Source organism: Plecotus auritus (assembly GCF_963455305.1).
Source record: "Plecotus auritus genome assembly, chromosome: 2".
NCBI classification, from domain to species: Eukaryota; Metazoa; Chordata; class Mammalia; order Chiroptera; family Vespertilionidae; genus Plecotus; species Plecotus auritus.
Genome location: NC_137771.1, coordinates 221,163,689 through 221,189,620, shown reverse-complemented (window position 1 = coordinate 221,189,620; position 25,932 = coordinate 221,163,689). Strand labels below are relative to the sequence as shown.

The window sequence follows — 25,932 nt, the reverse complement described above, 5'->3', positions numbered from 1 at the left end:
GGTCAAAGCTCAACCACTGAGCCACACCGGCCAGGCTGGTGTGTCATTTAGTTGTACCTTCATTTCTCACTGGTGGAGCAAATGTCTAATGCTAAAAGATTCACTTAGTCCAGTAATGGTTTTAAGTTCATTTCGTATTCTATTTATTGTAATAGTATCTGAATACAATAGAAGTACCAATTTGCGCAAGTTGAAATAAATAAACGTGAATACATATATGGGGGTGTGTGTGTTGTTCCTTAGCCTGTAGTACTGTGCAGCCCACGCACAGCCTCCCAGCACACAGAGGGCCATACCTGTGCAGGTGCCCAGGCACTCCCCACGGCCTCTCCTCTCACTGGTTCACACGTCTGTGCATAGGCCAGGACCACACTCTTGATTTTCGAGGCTTCGTGGTATGTTGTGACCTTTTATAGGCCTATTCCTTGGTTCTTTTTCATGGTTTCCTTGGCGGGTCTTTCTGTTGGTTTTTCCATATGAACTGTAGGATCTATATGTCTAGTTCTGGGGGTAGGACTATTGGGATTTTAATTACGGTTCAATTACATTTATAAACTAACTTAGAAAGTATGGTTTGTGTATCGTTATGTATTTCTGTCTAACAAACCACCTCAATATGTAGCAATTTAAAGCAACCATTGTTTTGTTGGCTCACCACCCCGGGCTCTGCAGGCTGGTTCTTCTCCTGGTCTCACTTGCAGTCCTTCACGTGGTTGTAGTCAGCTGGCAGCCAGCCTGGGGCTGTGGGTCCATTTCTGCTCCATGTGGTCCCATTGTGGCAGGCTAGCCCCAGCTTCCTCCCTCCGTGGCCCTGGGGTGCCCGGGAAGCTGCGAGGCCTCTGAAGGGCCAAGCTCTGGAGTCCAGGACGTTACTCCCACCACATCCCATTCATGAGCCCTGAAGCCAGCCAGGGCCCAGGGGCTGCAGTACCCGTGCCTGCCAAAGGCACTGGTGAGAGCAGGGAGGGCAGTTAGTTGTTGCCACCTGTTGCCCAGTGTTTTTGGATTTGCTTAGTTCTACTTTTGTAACTTGCAAGCTGTTGTAAGGTTTCATTGCATAGGCTTTGTTTAATTCTTCTGAAGTTTGGGAGTAGGTGTTTTGTCTTTTTATTGCAAATGTACACACTGTCTCCTCCACTGTGCCTTCTGCTTTTGTGTGTTTGTGTGGATCCGTGGCTGCTTGGACACATGACAGGGCCGCGTGTCCTCATCCTCCAGGCCACTAAGTGCTCAGACTCTGAGCTCGCATTCCACTTGCAGGAGAGGAAATCCCTAGTCCTGACTTCCAGTGCTCTCCCCTTCTGCCTCCTGGAGAGGGACAACAGAGCCCCCAGGAAGCCGTGCACGGAGGGCAGAGGAGTCCCAGCAGCCTGGGCCCCACGTGACCCAGTGCATGGCTTCAGTGCATGGCTTCAGTGCATGGCTTCCTAGGCCGCTCCGTTGTCCCAAATGAACATCAGGTCCAGGGACCTGGAACCGTCAAGAAATAAGCTCTATTGTCATCGTCCCTTCTAGTTACTTCAGTTAGAACTAGTTATTGAGCATTAGGAGAATGTCGATTTCTACATGTTTTTACTGATTTATTGATTTTAGAGAGAGAAGGGGGGGGGATGGAGAGAATGAGAGAGAGAGAGACGTTGATTTGTTGTTCTACTTATCTATGCATGTGTGCATTGGTTGATTCCTGTCTGTGCCCTGGCTGGGGATCGAACCCACGACTGGTGTATCAGGATGACGCTCCAACCAGCTGCGCTGCCCGGCCAGGGTTCTGCATGTTGTATTTTATTCCTTTCAGCACTGCTGCCGTTACTTATTGTTTACAGTGGCATTCTGGTTGCAGCGGATTCTCTTGGGTCTAAGGATCCAAACCTGCTCTCTGCACATAATGATGTTGTTATTTCTCCATCCTGATGTTTAGACTTCTTGGTGATTCCAAAGGCTGATGAGGCTGGACTGGCAACAGATTATTATTAGCAAAGAAATATGTCATCTTTTTCAGTCTTATTGAAAGATAAGATGGTCCCCGTGAGTGAGTTTACCCAAGAACTAAAGCTAGAACCTTTAAACCTCAAAAATAGGATTCATCTATTCTAAAACTTCAGTTGGAGTTGTAAATAATACCTTCGCTGCTTTCCAGCCTTCTTAAATAACACGTTGAGTGTGGTACAGCCCTTTCTCAGCATTTTAGTGAGGTCAGGGTGGACCACAATTGTTGTATTATGTTCTCATTCATGATGTCATTGAGGTGCTGCTGGGTCTGCAAACCTGCTCCCCAACACTGGACACCCTCGGAGGTGGTGCTGATGGAGTCACCAGCTTGTCTCTGCCCCTTTGTGCTGCTGTCAGCAGGCTATCTGCCTCCAGCACCCCCCTTCCCCATTGTGTAATCTGGTGCTTCCCATTGGCTGTGGGCCAGGAGACCACCCAGTCACGCTCATCAAAACTGTGCTTAAAGCGAGAGTAATGGAGAATAATATTTCAGTGTCCTCTCCCTTCACCAACCACTGTCTCCTCAAGGTTAGACTGACTGCTGGAAAGACCACACAGACAGGACAAGGTGAGGTGTGCTGTGCGCATGGCTCGGAAGGGGATTTGGTCCCTGAGCGGTTGTCTCCCCAGAGTTCAGGAACCAGGGCCTCAGGTCACCTGACGTGGCGGCCCTGGCACTGGCCAGCTCCTGCTCCAGCACAGAGTGAGCCACGTGGCTGTGGGGCAGCCCGGACGTTGTAGGGGATGGTGCAGCGTCAGGTCCTCTCCGCTCTCCCGCTGTATGATTGATGCGCCATTGGCAGAGGCATGAACGGCACCCAGATGGGAGGACTGACGTTGACCTCGTGTATAAATGAAAGAGCCGTCCTCCACATGCAAAGAAAGCCATTACCTTCTCTGCAGAGAGCAAAGCCATGGAGACGCCTGGCCACACTCTGGCTAGTGCGGAGGTGGTGGGCACGTGACTTCCATTTCCATTTCTGTGGAAAAGATGTGCTTTCCACAAAGATCCTCAGGAGGATCTCTGAAGGTCAGACCGTCTGACTAGCTAGTTCTTGAGGTTGAGAGGGACAGAGGGGCCAGAGCTGGGGAGAGGGTCCTGTGGGCGTCTGGTGATGGACTCCTAGGCAGGGGATGGGCTCACCCTTGAGCAGGGCGAGGCCTGGTCAGGGTTCACTGCCAGGCTGTGGGCCACTTGGGCAGCAGGGCCAAGTTTATAGCAGGACATGGGAGGGGCCTGTGCACTTCCAGGAAAAGGCCTGAATACTTAAAAGAAGTGTATTCCTTCGCTGGGGCTGCTGTCACAGTACCACAGGCGGAGGATGTAAGCAACAGAGATTCATTCCTCACAGTCTGGAGGCTGGAGGCTGAGATCATGGTCATCACAGGTCTGGTTCTTCCTGAGGCCTCTCTCCTCGGCTTATGGACGCTGTCCTCTCCCTGTGTCCTCACATGGGCGTCCCTCTGTGAGTCTGTCCTCATCTCCTCTTATAAAGACATCTGTCCAGTGGGATTAGGGCCCACACCAGTGACCTCATTTAACTTGGTTACCTTTGTAAAGACCATATTTCCACCTACAGCCACAGTCTGAGACACTGGAGTCAGGGCCCCCATGTTTCTTTTTGGGGGACACAGTTCACCCATAATGAGGTGCCAGGGTCAGGTCTGAGAATGGCCAGGGCTCCTGGCTCCCAGCTCTCCCCCTCACCACCGGCCTTGAGAAGGAGCAGTGGGTGACAGGAGCCGCAGGTGCAGAATTAGCAGAAGCACCTGGAGGGAGAGCATCAGAACCGCGGAGGGTCCCGCTGCTCAGGGCGCTGCAGCTGGGAGGAGATCTGGGTCTGGTGCCCAGTCCTTCCTGCCTGACTGGAACTCTCGCTGGCTTCCTGGAGCCGTGCCTCGGGGCCTGTGAGGCTTACCTGCTGTGGAACTATTTTTAGCACGGCCTTGCTGAGCCACCTGGCTCACTCCCTCTCTCTGAGTGGCCAGCAGCCTGTCCCCAGGGGGTGGGGTTGTGTGGGTGGTGGTGACACCTCCCTGTATCTCCCTTTGGGGAGGGTGATCATGCAGCTGAGAAGGTGGGGTCCTAGTGGCTTGTACAGAGGCCACAGAACCCAGGAGGCAGCCACCTCAGCCAGGGACCAGGTTGTGCAGGTGCCAGTCTCCTGGAACAATCTAAACCTGTTATCTACTGACGGGACTTAGAAACAGCTCAGGTTTCCTCGCTATCTCCGAGGACAGCGTCTGAGCATTAATGAGAAGGCCATGTGGACGGGGTGGGCCGGCTGTCCCGCCTTCCAGGCCCGGCCTGGCTCTCCTCTCAGGTAAAGCAGCAGCAGGGGCTTCCCCATGGTACAGGGTTTCCCAGGCTGTCCTCCAGAATCATGGTGATTGGGGAGGAGAAGAGCTGGGGTCCAGGCCTTTTCTCAAGGGAACCCTTGTCTTCATGCATCAGACACAGAAATCAGGAGCAGCTTGTGGCCAAGGGCTCACCGTGGCCTCACCCGTCCTGAGCCGCAGGCCCTAATGCCTCTCGGGCCCCTCTGGTCCTCAGTTTCCCCAGATGTAACACAGGGAGGTTAGAGGCCAAGAACCGACAATATTGAAATTATGACGTTATAGTCATCTGATCTGTGGAGTCTTGTCTGCTGTTGGTGGACGTGGGTGTTGGCAGAGTCCGTTAGTTACTGTAATCGTTAGAGTAATGAATTCTTTTCTGATGCTGTGTAACAAGTGTCCCCAGCACGGTGGTGTAAGACAACCCGAGGCCTTCATTGCCCTCGGCTCCTCAGGGTCACCACTGCAGGCAGGCCTGGCTGGGCGGATCGGGTGCTCACAGGCTGCGGGCATCTGAAGGCTTGTCTGGGCCTGGAGGGTCAGCGTCCACGGTGGCCTCTCTCCTGGCACAGGTCTTGGCTCCCTCCACATCCAGCACCCCCTGGTCCAGTGCCCTCCCCTGGCAGCTGCTTCCCCTGAGCCAGCCAGGCAAGGACCCCTCTATGACTCAGGCTGGGAAACCCTATGGCACCATTTCTGGCAGTCAGTCACTCTCCAGGCACAGGGATACCAGGGGCTGGGGCGGCTGGTCCCTGGTGGGCTCAACTCGCCAAGTGCGGCAGGGCGCTCAGCAAGGGAGCACACAGCACCATCACGTGCCAGCTCGGGACTCACCAGGGGCTGAGTCACAGCTTCCCTGTTTCTCTCCTCACAAGGGGAATTGTCAGGCAGCACCCAAAGCAGGCACAACCCCAAAATGTGAGATCTGGCTTCACCTTCGGAACTAAGAAGTGCACGTGGAAGAGAAGGGGAGAAAAACCAGTTAAGTTCTTGGAGGAGTTGCCGCTTTTGTGTTAGAAACCAAAACAAAAGCCTTTTAGCTTAAAAAAGTGCACAACAGCCTGGGAATTAAAAGGCAGTTATGTGTTTTATTTCATGTGCAACTTAATTTTTTAAATAAGATGCTAAAAAAAAGTTGAAATTACCCATAATGCCTTTACCTAGAGATCATCACTATTAATATTTGGGTGCATTTCTTCTAGTCTTCTTCCTTTCTTACATGCCTGGGTGTGTGTGTGTGTGGTTCATGTGTGTGTATGTGGTGTGGTGTGTATATGTGTGTGATGTGTGGTGTGAGTATGTGTGACACATGGATAGATGATGTGTGCCGGATCCCTGTATGCCCTGTGTGCTGACCTGCAGAAGCTCCTGAGTCTGCCATTGGTGAGCCCCTCACCCTCGGGCTGCAGATCTGGGCTCTGAGGCAGGGACGGTGGGTTTGCCTTCCGCCTGCAGCTCTGGCCTCTGGGCCCTGGCACATGTCCTGACTGCTGTCCCTGTCCCTCCAGGACGGCTGTACTCAGTGAAGGACCTTGCTCTCGCTACTGAGGAGTGACCATGGGCCTGCTCGCCTACCTGAAGACCCAGTTCGTCCTGCACCTCCTCATCGGGTTCGTCTTTGTGGTGAGCGGGCTGGTCATCAACTTCATCCAGCTCTGCACCCTCGTCCTCTGGCCCCTGAACAAGCAGCTGTACCGCCGGCTGAACTGCCGCCTCGCCTACTCGCTCTGGAGCCGTGAGTACCGCGGCGCACCGCTGGGCGTGCTGCTGTGAGGGGGCCTCAGGAGGGCTGGGGGTTACTCACGGGCGTGTGCAGAGATGCTCAACCCACACTCGTCATGAGGGCGAGCAAGTGGCATTCCGACACCTGGCCTTGGGCCCGCAGCGGTGGCAGCTTCGTGAGGTTCAGCCCAGCGCTTTGGGACTTGGAAACAGTCAGAAACTCAGTCCACCAGTAGCAGCCCTAGCAGCTGCCTGTCCGTCTCACTGCTCCCCGGGCACCCTCCCCAGGGTTGGGAAGCACCCCTCTCTCAGGGGGCCTGTCATCCCACTTGCCTATGTCACCTCTCTGAGTCAAGTACCTGTGTGCGGACGTGCATGTCTGTTACCTGTGCACTTGTGTCTGTGTGTTTATACATACGAAATCAGTCCATCTTGGGCTGTCAGATGGCACAGACGAAAAGCTGTTAAATGGAGTTAATGTCACGTGCTGTTCTCCCAGTGGCCCTGTGAGGAAGCCACTCTTATCTCCTTTCTGTAAATGGGGAAACTGAGGCTCAGAGCCCCGGCTCTAACCACTGGGCTGTGTTGGAAGCATTCCCTGGCCTCCATCCCCAAGGGTTGGTGCCCTCAGAAAACAGAGGGGCAGGGGTTCAGCACAGAAGGAACGGGCTGTGCTGTGTGACCTGCCTCAGCCCTGTGCCTGGAGCCTCACTGTGAGGCCGCCCTGCTCAGCCATGCTGCTGACCACAGGACCCGGCTGGCTGTGCCCACACCCACCCCTCCCTCCATCCTGTGGATGAAATCGGCACTATTCCATAAACCCACAGCACATGTGGAAATCTTAACTGGACATAAAATAACCATCTAAAATACGAGTTTTCCTAATTATTTTTCTGCTACCTTCTGGAAGTTTCATTTGTCTTCTCCCCAACTTTTGCTTAGAGAAGGTAATTATAAGTTAGGAAAACTTATTTTATTAAATGTAAACCACCCAGACCCATTGGTAGCCCAAAAGCCCAGTCCGGATGAAACACTGGGAGAGCCCCGCCCGTGGCCGAGCCGGGCCTGTGCTCCTGCCCCGGGGAGGCCGGCCGGAGCGCGGCCGCGTGTGCCAATGCCCTCCCCTCCCCGTGTGCCCGCAGAGCTGGTCATGCTGCTGGAGTGGTGGTCCTGCACGCGGTGCACGCTCTTCGCTGACCAGGCCACCATAGACCGCTTAGGGAAGGAGCACGCCGTCATCATCCTCAACCACAACTTCGAGATCGACTTCCTGTGCGGGTGGACCATGTGTGAGCGGTTCGGGGTCCTGGGGGTGAGTGATGTGGGGGGCACAGGGAGGTGCTGGCCTGGCTCTCTGGGGCCTGGGCTTCCCCTCCTCCAGTTTCAGCTCCTGGCCCTGAGCGGGGGGCGGGCACATGGCTGGCCTCAGGTGCCTCGATGGCAGGCTGCCCAGGCTCTCCTGAGCCTTTCCTCTCCTAAGCCTCACTTATTACCCTGTGAATCCCTAGAGCAGCCGTGGGCAAACTACGGCCCGCGGGCCGGATCCAGCCCGTTCGGCTGTTCTATCCGGCCCGTGGAGCCGAAAGAGCAGAGAGTTCTCTTACTCTCCCCTCCGCTTCTTTACTTTGAATTTATATTAGTTCACACAAACACTCCATCCATGCTTTTGTTCCGGCCCTCCGGTCCAGTTTAAGAACCCATTGTGGCCCTCGAGTCAAAAAGTTTGCCCACCCCTGCCCTAGAGCCTCAGTGAGCCGGTGCCCGATGCAGTGTGAACATCCTGAGCCAGGCCAAGGGGTCCCACCGCAGTGAGCGCCGTGGGTGGCGTCCCTGCCCTCCTCAGGAAGGCCTGGCCTTGCCGCCTGTTCCCGTGGCTGCGTCCTGGGCACCCTCCCTCTGCCAGGCCGGCGCCTTGGTTTCCTCATCTGTAGGAAGGCACGCCTGCGCTCTCGGGTCAAGCTGGTCCCAGGCCCACACTCAGGGTCAGGGGGCCCCTGTGGACAGTGTAGTCACGACCACCACGCCAGTCCTGGGGCACCCGGGGCACCTCCAGCCGAGAGTGCACTACCTGCCCCCTCCTCCCTGCAGAGCTCCAAAGTCCTGGCCAAGAGGGAGCTGCTGTGCGTGCCCCTCATCGGCTGGACGTGGTACTTCCTGGAGATCGTGTTCTGCAAGAGGAAATGGGAGGAGGACCGGGACACCGTCATCGCAGGCCTGAGGTGCCTGGCCGACTACCCTGAGTACATGTGGGTGAGTCCGTGCACATACGTGGGCCCTGGCACGGGAGGCTGCACTGGCTGGTGCCACCTTACACGTATGACCGTGACCTGCATCACAAGTGGGAAGGCCAGGCCGATTCACAGCAGGGCCTGGGGGCCACCTGCTCCCACTGCCCCCATTGAGAGCCAGAGCCGGGAGGGAGGGGGCACCTCCCTGCACAGCAGAGTGGGGTCCCCTGGGAGGAGTGGGTGCCCAGCCAGCGCGCAGGCTGAGGAGCCCCCTCTGCAGGGAGGGTCTTCTTTAGAGGTGGTTCCAGAGCGACCCCTAGTGACCTGCAGGTCTGGGTGAGTTCATCCTTCAGGGCGTAGAAGAGTCACAGGGCACGGGACGCGGGACACGGGACGCGGGACACCACCTGTAGCAGCAGCCAGGGCCTGGGGCTCGGGAGGGCTCCCACGCCCCTCAGATGCGTTTGACGACACCCGCCCGGAGCCATGGTGTCAGGCGGCTCAGATCTGTTTCTCGGTCTCGCCCTCTCTCTGGCCTCTGAGAGCCGCCTCCTTTCTGAGCGTTTCCACCTCATGTGCTTTCCGCTCCAACCAGAAGGCTGCTCCCGGGGACCTCCACGTTCCTTCTCTCTGTTGCATGCTCTGAGAATAAGTGCAGTGCTCTTGGCTGTTGGTGAGGGGTTTGTGTGTGGGGAGTATTTTAGGGCAGTTGTAGCCCTAAAATAAAAACATTTCAAAGTGCTTGTCCCTGGAGTAGTGCTGTCATTTCTACAAATCGCACAGCGAGCGTTTTGCTGCCAGTCAGGTTCCCTGTGCGCGGGAGTCCGTCGAACCCCTGTCCCTGTGTTCCTGCCCTAGTTTCTCCTGTACTGTGAGGGCACACGCTTCACAGAGAAGAAACACCGCGTCAGCATGGAGGTGGCCGCCTCCAAGGGGCTGCCCCCCCTCAAGCACCACCTGCTGCCTCGCACCAAGGGCTTCACCACCGCGGTCCAGTGCCTGCGCGGGACAGGTAAGAGCCCGTGCCCCGGAGCCGGGGACACTGGTCCTCCAGGCTCCATGCAAAGCAGGAGGTGAAAGCAGCCAAACACTCGGTGAGTGAATTACATGTAAACCACAGGACAGAACAGGGAGGGCCCTGTAAGCGGAGTTAACATGTCGTAAGATCCTGGAATCATTTTTGAGGTGATAAAATGCTAGTTAGTGGAAAAATAACTAAAATAATCAAAAAGTATAAAACTGAAAACCTTATAAAGGAAAAAGAAATATATATCTAACTAACCCCAGAAGAGACAAAGTAAAAGAAAGGGGCAGAGAACAGTTAGAAGAAGAGGGCAGGGAGTGGATTTAAATGCACACACGTCAGTAAGCAATCAGTGAGCACAGGAGATGTGATCAGTGAAATGCCCAACTAAAAGTGGAGAGTTGGCAAAGAAAAAATGACCCGCGGAAAGCCCGCTGGGCTCTGCCCCCATTGAGAGCCAGAGCTGGTCAGTTGCCCGATGCAGTGTGAACATCCTGAGCCAGGGTGGTCAGTTGGGGTGAGGAGTGAGCGGCGGCCTGGCTCACCCTGCACCCCGGCCCCCACAGTTGCAGCCATCTATGACGTCACTCTGAATTTCCGGGGAAACAAGAACCCGTCTTTGCTGGGGATCCTCTATGGGAAGAAGTACGAGGCGGATATGTGTTTGAGGTGAGCTCCGTACCCAGTGGGCACCCCATCCTGCCTGGTGCCCCCTCCCGTGCCGTCCCAGTCCCAACACATGGCTCCCCTACCCCGGGCTTGATGCTGTATTTCTGTGACCTTTGTTGGCACCCGTGATTTCAGCCCCAGGATCTAAGGGATCTGAGTCTGTAAGAGTCCAAGGGAGGAGGGTCCGTCTTGGGTTTCACCCCGAGTGGCTCCTGGAGCCAGTGAGACGTGACAGAGTGAGGCACCCAGGTGTCCATGCTGAGCTGGGCTTTGTTCTGAGAGGCAGGCAGTGCCTCTCACGGGGAGCGACCTTCATTCCTGTCGCACAAGATGGAGGTCAGTGACCAGGAGAGTGGTCCCCGGATGGTGACTGCATGTCTCATGGTCACGCTTTGACTCTCAAGTGTCTCTGGCTCATGAAGAGAAGATAATCGATCCCCCAAATATCTTTTAAACTTAAAACAGTCTGGGGATTACTCTGTTAATAAAATGGTGTTGTGACTTTGATTCCAGCTCAGGACAGAAGCCCAGGCAGGGCTTCCACGGCTGTCTCCTGTCTGGGTCTCCCTGGTTGAACGGCCAGTCCCCCGTGTCATTCAGACATGCCCCGGAGGCAGGCCCTTCCCTGGTGTAGAGACCACACAGATGGGCTCTGTGTTAGCGCCCTTGCCTGCCATCCTGGCCAGTGTGATTGGCGAAAGCTCAGACAGGCCTCTCCATTGCCGCCTGGAGAGCTTGAGCCAGCACAGCTTTTAAAGAAAATACCACCCAGTCGTGGCCGGGTGGTCAGTTGTCAGAGCATTGGCCTGTGCAGCAAAGGGTTGCAGGTTTGATTCCTAGTCAAGGGCACGTACCTGGGTTGCAGGCATAACCCACATACATCCAAGTTCTCAATTTTTAGAGCAAAAAGTTTGAGGTATCTTGAAACAGGACATTCAGTTCAGGCCATGGACCCTTCGCCTGGCTCTCCTTCCCCTGTGGGCCCCTCTGAAGTGGGCAGCCAGGCCCTGTGATGAGCTGCATCTCACCTGTGTCCCCTGGTGACTTATTCTAGCTCAGGTGTGTGCTGGTGATCTTGAAGTACAACAGTTGCTGTGAAAGTGGTTCTTCACCCCAGCCGGTTTGGCTCAGTGGATAGAACGTCAGCCTGCAGACAAAGGGTCCCGGGTTCAATTCCGGTCAAGGGCATGTACCTCGGTTGCAAGCTGGTCAGGGCCCCTGGTCGGGGTGTGTGCAGGAGGCAACTAATCGATGTGTTCCTCTCACATTGATGTTTCTCTCTGCCTTTCCCTCTCTCTTCCACTCTCTCTTCCACTCTTCCTAAAAATCAATGAAAAAATATCCTCCGGTGAGGATTAACAACAAGAAAAAAGAAAGTGGTTCTTGTCCTGCTAAGCTTCCAGGTGGACCTCCTCTCACGGGGCTGGCGATCTAGCTGGTGATTAGGTTTATAAATAAGTTAGTGTCCTAACCGAAGTCAGCTGTTTGTTCATTGAGATTAAAGTTCTAAACCTCTGTTGTTTTTCATATTTGAAGCAAGTAGATTTCATTTGTGAAAGACACAATCTTCTTTGCCTAATGAAAGACTCCAAGTCATAATTATTTCCAAAGAGTGAACTGATAAGAGAGACAAAAACTCGTGCTCAAGTTAATAAAGGGTCACCCTTCGCAGAGGAGCTGGGGGCACGGCCTGCTCATTGCACGGCTCCTGGGGACCCCTTGTGACATCCTCCCACTATCCCACGGACGTAGACGCGGCTTGGCCCCCTCCGCAGCGCCCTGCAGGCCCGCAGAACCCAGGCCACCTCTGGGGGACGCCCAAGGAGAAGTTACTTGGATGTTTGTGTGTTTTTGGAAAGTGAGAGTGAGATTGATGAGCAAAAGCAGGCCAGCAGGTCACCCCGATGCACAGGTGTTCCCCCATTTTCAGTTTGCTGTCACCTACGTATTCACTTTGCTCTCGATCTTCTTCATGAAACAGGAGGTTCCCTCTGGAAGAGATCCCACAGGATGAAAAGGAAGCGGCTCAGTGGCTCCATAAGCTGTACCAGGAGAAGGTAAAGGCGAGCTACCCCGGGCTCTCAGGGAGGCAGCTGGCAGGCCGACTCCCCGTGGGTCAGGAGTTCCCAAATGCTTCTTTCTAATTCTTTTCTTTCATTTTTCTTAACTTTTGAGAAATTAACAAACTAGAGGAAAATATAAGGGTAACAGTGCTTATGTAACTATGGCGGATAATAATTGATCACCTTTGTTCCATTTTTTCATGTAAAAGAAATAGATACACTAGAGGCCCGTTGCACGATATTCATGCAAGAATAGGCCCTTGGCTTCACTCCCAGCCGTCCGGGACCCAGCAAGTCCCCGCTCCCCACCCCAGCCACCCGAGAGCTGGCAAGTCCCCGCTCCCGGGCTGCCTGCAGCTGGCAAGTCCCTGCTCTCGCTGGGAGCCAGCAAGTCCCCTCTCCCCGGCCGCCCGGAGCCGGCATGTCCCCGCTCCTACCGGGAGCCGGCAAGTCCTCGCTTCTGTCTGGAGCACCACTCCAGTAGCTCCCTCCGCCGCCCTGCTTCCCCTCATAGCAGGCTTCACACCGCTCTCTGCGCCTACATATGCAAATTAACCTCCATCTTTGTTGGGTTAATTTGCATAATCACTCTGATTGGCTGTGAGCGTAGCGGAGTGATGGTTAATTTGCATGTTTCTCTTTTATTAGACCCTTCAGTCTACAGGCCAACTCTCTGTCCACTGAACCAAACTGGCCATGGCTCTTCTTTTCTTTCTTTCTTTTTAACATTTCCTTTTCTTTTTCGCTTTCATTCATTCAACATGCACTGAGTGGCCAGATTATTATGATCTCTGAACGCATAATAATCTGGCCACTCAGTGTGTGTATGTATTGGTGTGTGTGTTTCAATATATATATATTAGAGGCCTGGTACATGAATTTGTGCATGGGTGGGATCTAGCCAGCCTGGCCAAGGGGAGGGGACATGGGAGGTTGGCCGGCCTGCCTGCTGGTCAAACTGCTGGTCAAGGAGACAATTTGCATATTAGCCTTTTATTATATAGGATAACAGATGTATATATGTGTATGTATATGGTTTGCAAGAAGAAACACACTATAGATGACATGACAAGATTCATATGATCACACCCAGCCCCACCTCCATTCCCGCATGGCATGCCTCATCCCTGACTCTTAATTCTGTTTTATTTTATATATACAAACATACAGGACACTAGATTTTTGTTTTCAGCACTGAGGAAGGCTTAGATAATCAGAAAATCCTTTCAGTATATAACAAATATTTTGTTAAATGCATTGATGAGCTTGCAAGAAAATAAGGGAAATCTGTAGGAATAAAAAAAAAAAAGGAGATGGATGCCCTAGCCAGTTTTGTTCAGTGGTTAGAGCATCAGCCCTTGGACTGAAGGGTCCCGGGTCCGATTCCCGCCAAGGGCACATACCTCAGTTGCAGGCTCAATCCCCAGCCCTGGTTGGGGCGCCTGCGGGAGGCAACCAATCTATGTGTGTCTCTCTGTATCTTTCCCGCTCCCTTCCACTCTAAAAACCAGTAAAAAAATATCCTCGGGTGAGGATTCACAACAAAAAAAGATGGAACTGAGACCTGTAGTAAGCCTGGGGCTGACACAGCCACATTCTCCTGGTGGAGTTTGCTGGTCTCCTTAACCTAAAGTCTGCCTACCTGGAAACAGAAGGCAAGGGTTTGACGTTATTCAAGGCAGAAGTTGGAACTGGAAACGCTACTTAGAGCTGGAGCCCTCTGAGAGCTTTACCCTCAGAAAAGTTAAACAAAAACATTTACCTTCCAGCACAGGGAAATGACTGAGTTTTCCTTTCTTGGTCTCAAAATGTCCCCCTGGTAAGTCACAATCACAAGCCTGCCTGCAAACAGGTTTGGGGTTTGAATTTACACTAATAACATAGTTCAAGAACAAAGAGAAAATATCAACATAAAAAGTGGTTCCAGGCAAATCTCTCTGGAGTTCCTGGGAGAAGCATGGGCAAAACTGGAAGAACATGACTCCAAACCTAAGCTGTCCATGATTTGCTCAGGTAAAATTGTGCTGGAGATGAGCTCAGAGCCAAAATCCATCATGGGCAAGAGACAGAAAAACGAAACTCTCCAAAAACCTCAGCTAAGGGAACTATCAGCAGAGACTAAAATCAGTATTTTTGAAATGATTAAGCACAAAAGAAGGAACTGAAAAGAAAAAGCAAGACCTATGGAAAAAATGAGTCAGATTTGGGAAAAACCAAGTGGAATTTACAGGCATGAGAAATCTTGTCATTGATAGTAAAATCTTAACAGATTAAATACCAGATGAGATACAACTAAAGAGAAATGAGTAGGAAAGATTTAGGGGAAATTACTCAGAATGCAGCCCGGAGGAAGTGTAACTATGAAAAGAAGGCTAAAATGTGTAGAGAATAGACTGAGAGGTCCAGTAGGTAACTATTAGAAGGTCCAGAGAGAGAAAGTAGAAGGAATGGTGAAGAGCAGTTGTCACAGCTAATAACCATAAAACTCCTAGAATTGATGGACATAGATTTCATCAGGTTCATGAAGTACAGTCTGGGATAAGATAAAAAGAAAAAGAAATTCATCCCTGCTTGGCAATGAAATTCCAAAACACCAAAGACAGAAGGAGATCTTGGAATCACCAGAGAGAAAAGACATACTGCCCCCAAAGGAATGACCAGGTGGTTAGCAGGGACATATCTCTTACTACGTATCAGGATCTTTAAAAGTATTACACATTTTATCCTCTTAATAACCACTCACACATTATACATGCACACACATGTACACACAAAACATAGTAAACCTCAGAGGCGAACAAATGAAAAATAGCATAAATGATTTAAACAGGAAGAAAAGCTACAAAAGAGTGAATCAACAGCACCAAAAGCTTTTCCTTTAAAACTATTATAAAATAGAAAGCCTTGGGCAAGACTAACCAATTAAAAAAGAGTGATGACATTAATAGGAATAAAAAAGATGACCCAACCAAAGAGCAGAGAGTGAAAATAATATGAGAGCACTGTGACTGGCTTTATGCTCACACATTTGAAAACTTAGATGAAACATATAATATACACTAATAAAAGAAAAACATGCAAATTAACCATCACTCCGCTACACCCACAAGCCACGCCCACCAGCCAATCAGGAGCTAGTATGCAAATTAACCAAACCAAGATGGTGGCCAGCCACGGAACTGGAGAAGCAGGAGGCTTGGGTTGTCCCGGCAATGGAGGAAGGTCTGCCTGCCTATCTGCCTGTGTACACCAGGTGGCGAAGGAGAATGTGTCTCTGAATCTCCATCAGGTTTAAAATTTTTGAAACTCTGTGTAAATAAAGTGACAGGAGCAAGCAACAGTATTTGTTCAGCAGGAAATGAGAAGTGACTTGAGAAAATGAATACACAAATGCAATGTATCTATTTCCTAGTAGTATACTTTTATATACGGTGGTGTTCTTCTATATTTTTCTTTTTTTTTTAGTCATCATTGTTTCCTTATATCTGTTGACAGTAACATAAATGGGTCAAATTCACCCCTTTTAGATGCTGCATGGTGTTCCGCCATCTGCTGATACCCTGTCCCTATCTGTGAACATTACTTTGTTCCCACTTTGCTGTCCCCAGTGGGGCAGGTGCACGTGAAACAGACTAGAGTGGAAACATGTACGAATGCTCCCTGTGGCCTGGGTGAGCTTGGTTTCCTCCCAAAACGGGTTGTGTACGTGGACACTGGATCGCACTATAAAACGTGGTCCTAATTCAGAAAGGTGGTGATCTGCTGCCGGGGAGGCGTGGACAGGTCCTGCCTTCCAGTTTTGCAGTGTGGCCTCGGCCTTGGTTCATCTTAACCACCACCTACTGTAAACACTCAGTGGGATCCCGGCAGCGCTGGGCGAGAGAGGGAGGCAGGTCCCGTCTGCTTAGGGTCGGGTGGCAGAGTGGAGGTGGCCAAATGAGCTTGAAAATGGCAGAAACGTGCTGGGGGCTGTGAAGGGCCGGGCCTTCCGTCACCCCAAGTTGTATGTGGGGCATGAAGGTCATAAGTGCTCCAGACCACGCGTGAGGTTGGACGAGGCTGTGAGACTAGGTGTTTGTTAAGCCCCTCCCCCATTTTTATATAACACAAAACATAACTGTAGAAAATACTTTTCTTTTCTTTTTTTCTTAATAACTAGAAAGTTAAATGTGGAAAATAAAATGGAAAAAATAAAAACAGATGACATTGCACTCCTCCGCGATCACATGGGTGCATCCTTCTAAGCATGGTCCTACCCACATAGTCAGTCCTGCATATGTTTTGTTTAAATGGAATAACCTGGCACTTTAAATGTCACAGTGCACCCCTTGTTAACAAGTCGGAGTGGTGGCTGCGGAGAGGTATGCTCCATTGGTGCCCCCTATCCCGGCCAGCCCTGCTCAGTGTTCACAACACATTGCCCCCCCCCTCCCCGTGCCACTGCTGACGATGCCCGCCGAGTGTCATCTCCCGTGTCTTCAGGGGCTGCTCTCTCCCTGTCATTAGCCTATAGGCATCAGAGGAGGAGAGGTGAAGTAACTTTCTAGGGGTGAGAACTGGCAGGGGCGACTGTCGCCTTTCCACAGGTTGTGCCTTGGCCACTGCCACCCGTGCCCCTGAGACATAGCGGGAGATGATGAGGGTCCTGGCTCACACCACCAGTCCTGGGGTCGCAATGTGTGCCAGGCACAGACTCATTCTTTTCCTAGGAAATGTGTCAGGTCACAGGGTTTGTGGTTTTGTTTGTATGTTTTTTTCAAATATAATTTTATTGATTTCAGAGAGGAAGGGAGAGGAAGAGAGAGATAGAAACATCAATGATGAGAAAGAATCACTGATTGGCTGCCTCCTGCATGCCCCCTACTGGGACTGAGCTGCAACCTGGGCATGTGCCCTGACCAGGAATTGAAACATGACCTCCTGGTTCATAAATTGATGCTCAACCACTGAGCCACACCGGCCGGCAAAGGGTTTGTGTTTTTACAAGCTTTTGGTACAAGCAGCCAAGGTCTGTGGGAAGGTCATGCCCCTTCGTCTCCCACCCACAGCGCACGATTCTCCAATCCCTGGGGTACTTTACAGGAGGAGCCATGTTTCAGACACCATGTTCTCTCTGGGTAAGAGCACAGCATGTAATGACACCGCTTTTCCTGTGGACTCTCACAGGATGCTTTGCAGGAGACGTATAACCAGAAGGGCGTGTTTCCGGGGGAGCCTTTCAGACCTGCCCGCCGGCCGTGGACGCTCCTGAATTTCCTCTTCTGGGCCACGGTTCTCCTGTCTCCTCTGTTCCGCTTTGTCTTGGGCGTCTTTGCAAGCGGCTCTCCCCTCCTGATCCTCACGTTCCTGGGCTTTGTCGGGGCAGGTAAGGAATATGAAGGCTGCCACAGCTCACGGCCCCGGGCCTGCCATGCCCCCGCGGAGGCGCCCAGGCCTGCAGACCATCGCGGTGCCTGGGAGGCATCAAGGAGCCGGGATCCAAGCAAGGCCTCGGGGCCTCAGCGTGGGCTCCAGCCACTCTGCTGCGGGAGTCAGCTGCTCCGTGGGGACCGGGCGTGCGCGGGGCAGAGGGCGGGCGGGAGGGGCCTGCCTGCCACCCCATGGGCCTCCCAATAATGATTTTCCCAGTTGATCCATCTAACGCACCTTTCTCCTGTTTTAAAGCTTCCTTTGGAGTCCGCCGACTAATAGGAGTAACTGAAATAGAAAAAGGCTCCAGCTACGGGAACCAAGAATTTAAGAAAAAGGAATAATTAATGGCTGTGATTGAACACACTTAACTTGATGGTGGTGTCCGATTAACTCAATTAAAAACAGAACCACACACACAGAGGAAAAAAAGACACTTAGAAACTATTTTCTTATTAACTGGTGACTAATATTAACCAATAAACTTGAGCCAAGAGTAAAGAAATCAGAAAGCCTGCCGGATGGAAACTTCGCAGCGCACCACCGCAGGGCCACCTGTCGCTGTGGGAGACCGGGGTGCGGAGGGGGCATCTGCTCTGGGCGGTGGCCCCTGGGGTCCGGGATTCACCCAGCGCCATTGCTCAAGGACTCTGCTGGCCAGAGAGAGCCTCTGATGCTTTCTCTTCTTAAACTGGGGTCCCTTTTTTGTTTTTACCTGTGATTTCGGGAACTCGCCCTGGCCCCTCGCCGCTCCCCTGCACCCCCAACAAACTCTCTTCACGACTCTTCCCCAGACCTCCCGGGTGCAGATGTCACAGCGTCTCTGGTCCCCAAGGCAATCAGCATGTTGGCTTCCAGACAGTAGGGTGGGGAGCTGGTGGGGGCGGGGCACCGTGGAGAAAGCGCTCTGGGTGATAAGCACACACTGGGTGTCAGATGGATGGGGCCTGTCCGGAGCCGGCAGCGGGCAGATGCTGTGCAGTTTCCTCCCGAAGCCTCGGTGTGAGTACCCGAGGGTGCGGTGAATGTAGCTCCTCTGCCCTTTCTCCCTGTGGCCCTGACTGCAGTCCCTCTGCTGGGTGCTGGGAGGGGCCACGCTGGGCCAGTGCCCTCTCCCCGCAGCCCCAGGACCCGTGATGCTTCTTAAGAAGCAGTGTCACCACCCAGTCTGTCTTCTAAGATGGTTGGAGACTGTTCACACAGGGCCTGTTAGCCTCTAGAGATGCTATTCTCACAGTTGATCTGTTGGTGGCTCTCAACTCCCTGATGAAAATGAGCCGTGGCGAGCCTTCCCCCATCCTGCCACCCTCCCTGCCCTGAGCAGGCACACTTGTCTGGCAAGGGCCTGCTTCTGACCAGGTGGGTGGCCTCTTGGCCTGGCCGTGCCCACACCCACAGGTGCCTGGTGAAGTGTCTCCCCAGGTCCCCACGGCCTGTGCTTGACTTATGTCCTCTCAGCATCCTTTGCAGGCTTGGCCCTGGAGGGAGGTTGATCCCGCAGATGGAGCCTGGCCGGCTGGAGGCTGCTGGGCAGGCGGAGTGGGAACCAGGGCGTCTCCCGCCTCCCGCCTCCCGCCTCCCGCCTCCCGCCTCCCGCGGCTCCGCTCAGCCATCCCACCGCACACGGCTGCTTTGGACTTTCTTCTTAAACCTTCAAGTTGGTTTTTTTAAAGTCACATTTCCCGCCTCTTTTTTTAGCAAGGGAAAGAAAACTAATGGGTATTATCTCTGACACACTGTAACCAGCATTCCGAACAGAGGCAGGTTGGATTTTCTAGAAAAACGGAGGAAAGAGAAATAAGAGGAATTAGAAACTGAATTGAAAGAAGAATAATGTACTGGCCCTAAGTATGTATTGGGGGTATTTGTCAGGCTGGCATCAATGCTTTGTAACAATGATGCTCTCCTGAGGTTCAGGTTTGGTGGCCGTGACGGGCAGGTGCAGAGACGTGCGCCCCAGTCCATGCTGCTCGTGTCCCAGGGCGAGTGGATGCAACTCCTGTGAGGCTGAAGCGTTAAAACAGTTCAAAATGCTTTTGTTTCAGAACTACGCGTGCTTGCCTCTGTCCTGAAGCACATTCCCCGCTCCCTCAGGGTTAGTGGCCACCTTAGAGTTGATTTGTCTTCATACCACGCTGCTCACCTGTCTTCATGCGTGTTCATCTGTGTCATTTGCTGAGTCACAAATGCCTAAATCAGCTTAAAGGAAACCAGAGGGAGGGTCCTACTGGACGGAGCCCCACCAGGAAGATGCAGATTTAGATCTTTTACCACTTAATTAATAGTCTTGGTTTCCCACATAAGTCCGCTTCCCCTGAAATTAATTCATAATACGCGAGTTCTACATCTAGTCAATGAATGAGCCATGCAGACTCCTGTAAATGGAGCCTGAGACCAGGGTGTAGGTTTCCAATCTCAGTGATTCCTCCCGATTTAACATGGATCAGCTCGTGCATTGAACACTGAGCCCTTTGGGAGCAATAAAAACTACACCAGGAATGTGCAGCCTTTTTTTTTTTTTTTTTTTTTTTTTTTTTGAGATAGAGGGTGGATTTTGCTTTTCATTCACTTCAGAAGGAAAGGGGGAGGGGAGCTCTTTTAATTTTTTACCTTAAATTAATAAATTGCAGAATTGTGCTGTTCTTTATTCTTTGCCTTTACACCCACTACTGAGTGCCATCTGCTGCTGATGGTGCCATGTCACATTCCGGCTGAGGGTGGGACAGGCTGTGCTGGTTGCAGTTGCGGTGTGCTCTCTAGGCGTAAAGGGCGGGTCCCGGGTCAGTCAAGGCCGGGAGGTGTTTGCTGCCCCGGGGTGGGGGGGGGGGGCGGTCTGCTGGCCCTTCCTGCTGGGGGGTTCTGCTGCCCCTTTCTGCTGGGGGGGGGGGTCTGCTGCCCCTCCCTGCTGGAGGGGTCTGCTGCCCCTTTCTGCTGGGGGGGCGGTCTGCTGCCCCTCCCTGCTGGGGGAAGTGTTTGCTGACTCTCTGGAGTAGGCTCTGCCACTTGCTCTGTGCCTGGGAACCAGCCCCCTGCTCCTGCTGGGGGGTCGCTGGCTGCATGTTTCTCAGCTCAGGCCAAGGCCCCACTCTCAGGTGCACGTTTCCAAGTCCTGTGTCCTCTTCCACCTCTGTATCCTGCCCCTGTCCCTGCCTGGGACGTGGAGTTTGGCCTGTGGTGGGCCTGCCCCATGTGTCTAGCTGGGGGCGGTCGCAGTTCTTTGGGCCCCCTCTGGGGAGTTCCAGGGGCTTCTAGGGTGACTGTGATATTTCCATGGTGACTTTGTAGCAGCTACTGGGGGACTCTCTGGCTTCCCTCTCTGGGGTCCTGGCGACAGCACCGTAAGCAGTGACTGGGGAACAGCGTGGCTGGTCAGAGGGCGAGCAGGGCATCGATTTGTGAATGCTCATTTTCCGTATGCCCTCCTTTTCTCCAAACCTGGTGGAGGGTTTGAAATAGCTACCCATTGACAAGCATTTTCACCAGAGAAAGCAGAGGGACAGGCCGCCCCGTGCTTGGTGACAGCACTGGATGCACGGCCCCATTGGAGGGGCCCTGGAGCCCCTGTCCTCGAGAAGCACAGGATCCGTGTGAAGCGATGAGCTCTGAATGTACAAACCACGAAACCATCACAAAGCAACAATAGACACCGCCCTTTTTTGTACAGAAACAGTGCAGGTGCGGTCACTGATCAAGTCTGAATCTGCCCGTGCGTCCCTGTCACCGCCTGGTGTGCCAAGGCAGGAGAACCTCCTTACCCTAAAGTATGGAGCATGATTTGGTCTGAAGGGAAGCGGTGGGTGCAGTCAAGTGCAGTTCAGGTGCTGTCTGGAGGCCGCCCCGCACCCACGTGACTACGGGTTGTGTCAGGTTTGGGGTGAAGGAGGAGTCACTCTCTGCATGTTGCTTTGTCTCTGCCCGAGACACCTATAGGATAAGCCAAATAGAATCTTTTCAGCCCGGCTGATTTTCAGCTGAATTGTGAACTCATGCTGCGAACTTCTCACCAGTAGTGCATGCTTCCCCCAGCATGCAACTCTTAGCGTCCAATGGTGTGACGTGGCTTCCAATCCTCCTGCCGTCTACCGAGGCTGAGGGTTGAAACATTGGGCCTGCCATGCCCACCTGCCTTCTCTCTGGAGACAGCACGTCCCTGGCCCACGTGCCTGCCCCTCTGTGTAGTGAGTTAGCTCCCAAAGCAAGGGCCAGCCTCTCCGAACGTCCAGGCCTGGGTGCCCCCCCACACACACACTCCTGGCCATACCACCCACTTGCACTGGGCCAGGTTTTGTCCCAGACCCTGCTCGGGGCTGCCAGGTGCATGCAGACATTCGGGTTTCACATTCTTGCATATCAGGGCCAGGACGCAAAAACACAGAGACAGCTTCTGGGTAGATGCCTGTGTGACTGAGGAGTGGACACACGTGAATTACGTTTCAGCACAAGCATTTGCCCACTAGCTGATTCAGTGAAAATGGTGGCCTTCTCACACACCACTCGGGGAATTAAAGGACAAGAACACTTTCAGGGAGTCCAGGAAATTCCCAGAGATGCTGACACCAGTCAGCCCCAGTGGCAGCCAGGCATTCTTTTCAAAGACGATTGGATCGCTTTAAATTTTTAAGCTTTGTAATGGCAAGTTCACCTGGAATTTTCTTTTCTCGTAAACTTTCGTTTCTTAACCTTTTGTTGCATAAGCACTTGGACAGAAGTCAAAACTGTGAATGAGATACTGAAATGCACTAAATTGTATTAAATTAAACTGGAATTACTTGATAACAATGAAGAAATGCATCTGATCTGCTTGTATTTATTGTCTCGGAGCTGTATGTTGTGACAATCAAATGTTACTTGTTTCCTAAATGCCAGGAAATTCAACTGGCTTCTTAATCATAAAGACCATCGGCAAGTAATGTACCACAAACTAACCATTACACACGAAGACCATCGGCAAGCACTGTCACTGGAGATGAAAACCTCTCTGGAAAACCTCACAAACCATCGACTCAAGTGCATGTGACAGATGTTGGGGTCTTTTTCTATTGTTGACAATCTGCCATAGCTGACCATCGGCCAGTTTAAAGGGTGATACATTGTATACAGGGTGCAAATATGTTATATGGACGTTCCTTTTGTACTCTTCATTTTTACAAGTTTGCTACTCACAACGTTTATGTAGTTGAGGATAGAGGTATTTTTGGTCTATAGGAGCTGGGGGAGGGGGAGCAGCTAACTTAGACTTTAAAAGCCTGTGTCCCAAAGACTGACTGTGTTTGCCATGCTCCGTGAAGATCACTTTGTAATGGGCGTGCGTGAGCCTGCCTGCGTGGCGGTATTTTCTAGATCAAATGCTGCAGGCGTCATACTTGTTTATTAAAGTTGCTGCTGTGAAAGAGAGGGATAAATATCCACAATCTAAGAGAAAGTGACTGTCTGCCTCCTTCTGTTCCTTTGTTTCTAGTCTGCATAGATTATCACCTCCTCTATCCTGACCCCACCCCCACCCCCCAGCTGCCCCGGGAAGTAAAGGACCTGGGCTCGCGGGCCTGCGGGGTTGCTGCCTGCACAGGCCGCTGACCTGTCCTCCACCGTCCACTTCCTGCTCAGTGCACTTTGCAAGCCTCTCCTTTGCATGTCGGTTGCCTTTGGGAGAGAATTGGAGAAAGAGCACCACCATCTGGCCAAGGCCAGGGAGGAAGCTAGTTGGTGCATGAAGTCTCCGGTATGACTCTGCCTAAAAATGGGTCTTAGAGCCATCAAGGACGAAAGAGTTTCTGAAGTGGGCCTATATACAGCCAAAGCTATTTTTCATAAAAATTTATTCTATGGAGAAAACCAAGGGACCGTTTTTCTCCTTTATAAAGAACTCTTTTAGAACCAAGTTAGTCCAGGGTCACATTTGTTTGAGGAAAATAAATTGAGCTAAAAGAGCCGTGGCGTCACAGGAACTGCCGTGATGACATGTGTCTCTGCTCTGTGTGGGTCCCAGTGGTGGTGGTGGGAGCTGGGCTGGGCCCTGTCCACACTCAGCTCAGCCCCTTGAGAACTGGAGAGGCCGGGAGCAGACGGGCCATCAGATCTAGCCGTGACTTATTTTTAAAATACATCCTGAATTCAGAGCATACGTATACCAGCAAAGCACACCTGTGCACCTGCAGGCATGTATACACACACACACGAGCCTGTGTGCCTACACATGCACATGAACAACACGCATAGGAGGGGAATTTGTGGAGGTATTAAGTATGGGGGGCTTGGTCAATTCTGCCACGCTGTGTGCTTGATCCTGTTTGAATACAAATGTCCAGGGGAGAAATGACTGGCAGTGGATATCACCCCTGAACCCCCACAACCCTGAGTTTCACAGATCTCTGGGACACCCAGGTGATGGGCCAAGCCCGCCTGCTTCTCTGGCCCAGATCCCACCTCTGCTTTGACTGCCGGGTGGACTTGGTGTGTAGGAATCAGCCCCTGGCCACCTGACGTGATGAGAAGTGTGTGCCAGAATGCACACACCCATGTGCCCGTGAATATACATACCTGGACACACATACCTACACAAAGGCATATGTATACATGTGCATATACATGCACACAAACCCATGGAGGCACACAGTGCACACACACGCGCACCTATACATACACATGCACTATGTGCATGTATACACACATACTTATGCACATACACCAACACGTGTGCACAAACACATGGATGTGCACACATGTACAGGCACACCCCAAAGAGTAGGGGCAAAGCTTAGTGGTCATTTAAGCACAAGCCTATTAGGAAATGGGGTGAAATCACAAGCCTATGCTCTTCAATCATTCTTCTCACGTCCCTCCCGGTACAATGCCTGAGAACACCAGGGTCCAGGTGACCGTAGGCAGTGGGATTTGTGGAAAGAAAAGCTCCTCTTAAAGGAAGTGCTCCCCAAATGCTAAATAAATCAGCTTGTCCTGTGACATCTCAGAGGAGTTAGGGATGTCACTTGATCTGGGCTCTAGCTCCATCAGGGAGCGGGGAGAACATTACACCCATAGGCACTTTATTCCAGGGGACGTGGTGTGGAAAGTGGGCAGAAAGTGTGACCTATGGAGGCATTGGGTGGTATTTTCAGTCCCTCCTCCCAGGGAGGGCCCTGCCTATAGCCAGCGGGTACCCCAACGGTGTGGAGTGGAGCCTGACCCCCTAAAATCAGAATGCGGAGTCTGGTGAAGCCCTCAAACTACCTGCTGGAAGGGTGTGTCTGGAAGAACGGGGTGTAAGCTTGGCCAGAGATGATGGCTCTGTCCAGGAGAAGGGAGATCCAGTGCTGTCCCAGGTCTGTCTCCATCTTCTCTGCAGGCCCAGAGTGTGAGGTGAGCCTGGGAGTCAGAGGCGGGGATTCAGGGGACCCCAGAGCACTCTGAACCTGGAGGTGTGTGCAGGAGCCTGGGGGTGTCCTTAGAGACCTTTAACAGGAGCTGGTATGGGGGAGGGGACAGCCAGCTCTAGCTAGATGTGTCCAGCCTGTTTGCAAAACCACAGTATACTTTAAGCCCCCACCACGGAGGGCCAGGAGCCCAGCAGCCAGACTTCAAAGGACTCGGTGCTGTCTGTCCCAGCAGATGCAGACCTGGGTGCACCTTTGCCCCACTGTCTGTGCCGGTGCCGCACACCTGCCCCGGGCTTCATGCAGCTTCTCCCAGGTCCTCAGGCACTATTCCTGACCAGAGAGCCTCCAGAACACCCCACAGGCTGTTCCACCAGCTCACTTTCTGGGAAAGCATCTGACAATGTCTCTAAGCCGTCAGTTCCCTGCCGGACTTTGCAAGGAGCCTGACCCACGGGGCCAGCCCAGGGCCGTCGGATGAGCCTCCAGACTTACACCAAGTGGGGAGGTGGCCGCTGCCTCCAGGGACCCTGCCTCTGGGACATGACTCAGGAGCTGCATCTCGGAAGACGGCGGGGCAGGTGTGAATTACTATCCACTCCTGCTCAAACCCTCTTCTGCTGCCTCCAACCATAAAATAGAGGCGGAGGCCCAGCTGCAGCGCCCCCTTGAGCAGGGGCAGGTTTGGTGTGGAAGGACATGTGCCCACCTCTCGGGCCGCACGGGACTCTGGGTTTGGAGGGTGCCCTGCCTTACGGTGTGTGAGGTTCGTGGTCCTGAATGTACCTCCTTGCCCCTCCTGGTCTGTTTCTCCAGGACACAGAGCTCCTGAAACCCTTGGACGTTCCTAAACCGTTAGAGCACTAGGCGCCTCTCTTGTTCTAACGAGGTGACTGTGGGGGGGCTCCTGGGGGGCTCCTGGAGGAGGGCTGGTCACCAGAGAGATCAAACTGTGACTAGATACAAGCTTGGAACTTTCAGCCCCTCCCCCACTCCTCAGACAAGGGAGAGGAGCTGGACGGAGATGGAGGTAATGCTCCACCATGCCTAGGGGAGGAAGCCGCCACAGAACCCCAATAGCGCGGGGTTCGGGAAGCTCCCGTGTATCAGGACGGTGAGGC

At 52.7% G+C, this 25,932-nt stretch overlaps 1 protein-coding gene across 11 annotated transcripts in view; it reads left to right on the top strand.

The window, feature by feature from the left end:
• The window catches only part of AGPAT3 (1-acylglycerol-3-phosphate O-acyltransferase 3), a 70,733-nt gene extending 50,645 nt beyond the window's left edge, over positions 1-20,088 (top strand). For 9 of the 11 annotated variants that reach the window (XM_080657863.1, XM_080657865.1, XM_080657870.1 and 6 more), the window contains 8 exons: positions 5,835-6,061; positions 7,191-7,360; positions 8,137-8,298; positions 9,135-9,288; positions 9,867-9,969; positions 11,951-12,026; positions 17,199-17,397; positions 17,697-20,076. In XM_080657863.1, coding sequence (XP_080513989.1) covers positions 5,884-6,061; positions 7,191-7,360; positions 8,137-8,298; positions 9,135-9,288; positions 9,867-9,969; positions 11,951-12,026; positions 17,199-17,397; positions 17,697-17,785 — 1,131 coding nt within the window. In that variant the 5' untranslated portion in view covers positions 5,835-5,883 and the 3' untranslated portion in view covers positions 17,786-20,076. Of the gene's footprint in view, positions 1-3,285; positions 3,378-5,834; positions 6,062-7,190; positions 7,361-8,136; positions 8,299-9,134; positions 9,289-9,866; positions 9,970-11,950; positions 12,027-17,198; positions 17,398-17,696 lie in introns of those variants that run through there. The other 2 variants (XM_080657869.1, XM_080657860.1) reach the window with 2 other exon arrangements.
• The last annotated feature ends 5,844 nt before the right edge of the window (positions 20,089-25,932 follow it).